At 37.6% G+C, this 4,197-nt stretch overlaps 1 protein-coding gene across 1 annotated transcript; it reads left to right on the top strand.

Moving 5' to 3' along the window:
- The first annotated feature begins 1,335 nt into the window (after nucleotides 1–1,335).
- Nucleotides 1,336–4,124, top strand: LOC107171953 (uncharacterized). The gene is made up of 2 exons (XM_015522217.2): nucleotides 1,336–3,594; nucleotides 3,840–4,124. The coding sequence occupies exons 1-2, from the start codon at nucleotides 1,336–1,338 to the stop codon at nucleotides 4,122–4,124; spliced, it is 2,544 nt and encodes an 847-aa protein (XP_015377703.2).
- Nucleotides 4,125–4,197: the final 73 nt, after the last annotated feature.

The raw sequence follows: 4,197 nt of genomic DNA, 5'->3' as shown, positions 1-4,197 counted from the left end.
GTGTGTAGGTATGTTTGTATGTACTACATAATTAAGACACAGTTCTACCTTAATAACATTAATACAATCAATTAACATCAGTAGAACAATACGAGTATAAGAAGATATAACAACAAAAAAGAAATTTATTAATTAGTTTAGTGTTCGTACATACATGCATACATATTTATAATGTTTGTTTATCTACTTGTGTCGGTTGGACTGAAACAAAAATTGTTGAATGCGCTTGTGTGTTTATATTTCACTCAATAAAAGCAAGTGTAGATACTATACTATATGTATTAAGTGAATTTATAAAAAAAGTCTGAGATATATGTTATAGTATCGTATGAGTACAGTGTACATTTATAAAAGTATTGTGTTTAAATAACAAATCACATATTATAATTGTATTCAAAATTATAGACTAGGATTATTTACATTCGTTTATGTTTGAATACTTTTTCACCATTATTTCATAATCCCTCTTCGCGTGTTTCACCAGGTTTGACACTTTAATGTCAAATGGGTCTAATTCTCCTGAAGTAATTTTAGATTTCTGAAGCCCAACTGTAACTTCTGTAACACATGTAACACAAAAAGCAGGTTATGGATTTTTTTGTTGACATAATTAAGATATAGACAATGATTTTACCGTCCAATATTTTATATAAAACACTTTCAAAAAATGCTGGCTTAGTTTTAGTGCCTTTGAAAGTGAACTCCATTAATAATTGTTTAGAAATAATGATGTCTAGTACTCTTAAAATTACTGTACCTATTTCCATTGATTGGACTTTTGATACAGCCGAATGCAAATATACAATCTACAACAAGTAACAAGCATAAATAATTTAATAATATTTACTACATCTGAGTACCCAATAGGCAATAAGGTACTTTATTTATTTGTAATTCATTAACAATACAATAATTTAATTTTCATAAGAGAAGAATTAGAATTATGAATTATAACCAAATAAAACCAGTTAACTAAATGTTGATCAAACATATTTTAATTATATTTTTATAACATTAAATTCATATTTTACTCACCAACTTTTGTTTATGCTCAACCTTTTTTAACGTATTGACCAGTACATGATAATGTTCCATTGTTGTCAAAGGTATTAAATGTTGTAAAAAACCTCCAATTTTGGGTAATTCAACAAGTTTACGACGAGACCATTCTCCACTTATTGTAACCAAGTGACTGCCAATAATTTCTTAGTTGTTAGCCATTTTTTGTTGCACCTTTTCAATGGCAGTAAGGCGAAGTAAAATAGGATGCAGTAAATTTTGTAAATAGCAGTATAGCAATTTTAAACCCCGGTCTTCATCTTATTTTCTTTAATAATGGACACGGTTTACATCAAGAAGTCAATCAGGCGAGCCCTGGCAAAAAGGAGCTCGACAATTCCTCGTTTTGAAGACTTACACCAGCAGGCAAGCATTATTCAACCGGATGATATAACCATGTCGCAATTTTTAATTGCCGTCAATAGTCTGGATGAGCTTTGGCAACGATTCAACGTCGAAAACGACTTTTACCTCGATGAGTTGATCGAGGCAGATCGTGTTACTGAGTTTTCTTATGATGAAGAAATCAGAGTGAGTAATCTGGTGACGAGTATTAAGGCAGTAGCCCTTAAGTATTCTGCCAGGGTGGGTGACAGATCAGATGGCTCTGTTGTTTTGAAACAAACTACATCGACCGATGGTGATTCTACGTCCTCTTCGTTGCCTAAAGCTCCGACTGAGTTGGTCCAGAAACGTGCTTACCGATTGCCTGAGATACCTCTTCCTAAATTTGACGGAAAATTGAAAAATTGGCCGGTATTTCGAGATCGTTTTATGACGGTTGTTCACAATGATCCTGAAATAGCTGATGTGGACAAATTGTATTATTCGTTAGGTTGCTTGAACGAAGATCCTGCAGAAGTGTTAAAGGTAATAACGGTATCAGCGAATACATATAAATTTGCTTGGGACACGTTGGTCCACCAATATGATAAACCCCGTTCGTTGGCGTCAGATATTTTGGATGATTTGTTGTCAGCTTCTATATCCACCCAGGAAAATCCAGATACACTCACGGAATTCCTAAACCGGTTTGACGAAGATGTTGCCATATTACAAAGTTTGGAGATTCCAGATCTCGGATCCTTCATTTTATTTGTTTTGGTGTCAAGGACGTTGCCAATAATCAGTCGAAAACTGTTCGAAGCCGAAAATAAAGCAACATTTCCAAGCTTTGATGAGCTTAGCCAGTTTGTGAAACGTCGTCTCCAAGTTGTGGAAAACGGAGGTGCCCAAGTTAGACCATCGTCTGGCTCAGTAAGGTCTTCGGTAGAGAAAAAACCTTTGACGATTTTCGGAACAGTAAAAAAGAAGATGGAACAGCAATCGCACGCCAAGCGTCCAACTGCCTTGGTGACCTCAAGATCCTCAAATATTAAGTGCCGTTGTTGTGGCTCAAATCATTCGTTAGCTGATTGTGATCGTTTTCGGCAGTTGACGGTCGATGAACGATTTAAATTAGTCACTGGTCATCGGTTATGCTTAGTGTGCTCTGGAGAAGGGCATTGGGCAAACAAGTGCAAACTGAAGTGTCAGGTGTGCACTCATCAACACCATAGTTTGCTACATCGTGAAGTAGTTCCAGAACCGGTCAACCTTATTCCACAGACTTCATGTTTAGGAAGTCATGATTCTGTATCAGTGTTGTTGGGAACAGTGCTGGTACACGTCAAAGATGCCAATGGAACGATTCACACTGTCAGGGGATTAATATATTCCGCTTCACAGATAAGCGCCATCACATTGGATTGCGTCATACACTTGGGTCTCAGGATCTCCAAATGGACTGTTCCCATTTCTGGATTGTCGGGTCAAAGTTTTTTCAGCGTATCAGGAGTGACTACTTGTCAGGTGATTCCCAGGTCGCAAAACCCACCAGAGTTTTTAGTAAAGGCTTTTGTTCTTCCTCGGATCACAATTGATCTACCAGCTAAACAGCTTCCGTCTATTATCCACAATAAATGTGGCCATCTAGATCTTGCCGATCCTAGCTTTGACAGGCCAGCTCCAATAGAGTTGCAACTTGGAGCCGATGTATTTCCTTTAGTTTGGGGCGATCGTTCAGTTGTCTTAGGATCTGGATTACCCTCGGTGTTTAGTACCAAGTTCGGTTGGGTACTTCTCGGATCTGTTGCCTCCCCAGACATCGAAATCGTTTCAATGAAATCCGTGTGTATGACTAGTTCAGTAGAGTCCATGATGGAAAAGTTCTGGTCGATCGAAGAACCAGCTGAAGCTCCGGTAAAGTTCACCGAAGAAGGGCGTTGTGAAGAAATTTTCCGAACAGAAACCGAGCGAGATAAAGACGGACGATTTGTGGTTCCTTTACCACTACGTAAGAATATTTATCCGTCACTGTTGGGTTCCAAAGCGGTCACAATAAAACGATTTGTTCAGTTGGAACACAAACTTGCCAAGGATGAAGTTCTTTATTCACACTATTACAACTTCATGGAAGAATACGAGAAACAAAACCATATGTCCCTTACTACAACACCAGGAACGTATTTATTCCTCACCATGGAATTTGCAAGGGTGAAGGAGAGAACCTAAAGTTGCGGGTTGTTTTCGATGGCTCTGCTCGGGGAGTGTCTGGTATCTCTCTAAACGATTGCTTGTATGCAGGACCAAAATTATAGAGAGACGTGGTAGATATATTACTTGGATTCCGTTTGAATCGCATAGCCTTCACTGGAGATATTTGTAAGATGTACAGACAGTTTTAGATTCATCCCAAATATCGACCTTAACAGCACATTTTTTGGCGAAAATCACCACAGGAAGAACTAAAGGAATTTGAGTTAAATACAGTGACTTACGGATTAATTTGTACTCCGTTCCTAGCTCTTAGAGTTATTAAGCAGATAGCTTCTTTGGTAGTTGACCATGCTCCAGATGTTAGTCAAGCACATTTAAAGCAGACATATATGGATGATATTTGTACGAGTGCAGATACGGTGGAAGAAGTACTGTTGCTCAAGTCCAGACTCGATCATAATCTAACCAAGTTTGGTCTGGAGTTGAAGAAATGGACAAGCAACTCCGACGAACTACTAGCCACTTAATGCTAACTACATTATTGTTAATACCTAGAAATTATCTTATATCTATAGCTACCTAAAATACTAAACACAACTA

Source organism: Diuraphis noxia, unplaced genomic scaffold, assembly GCF_037042655.1.
Source record: "Diuraphis noxia isolate RWA-SAM2 unplaced genomic scaffold, SU_Dnox_SAM2 contig0001, whole genome shotgun sequence".
In the NCBI taxonomy this organism is placed as follows: domain Eukaryota; kingdom Metazoa; phylum Arthropoda; class Insecta; order Hemiptera; family Aphididae; genus Diuraphis; species Diuraphis noxia.
The sequence above is the reverse complement of the archived record's forward strand: the minus strand, read 5'-3'. Positions and strand labels throughout refer to the sequence as shown.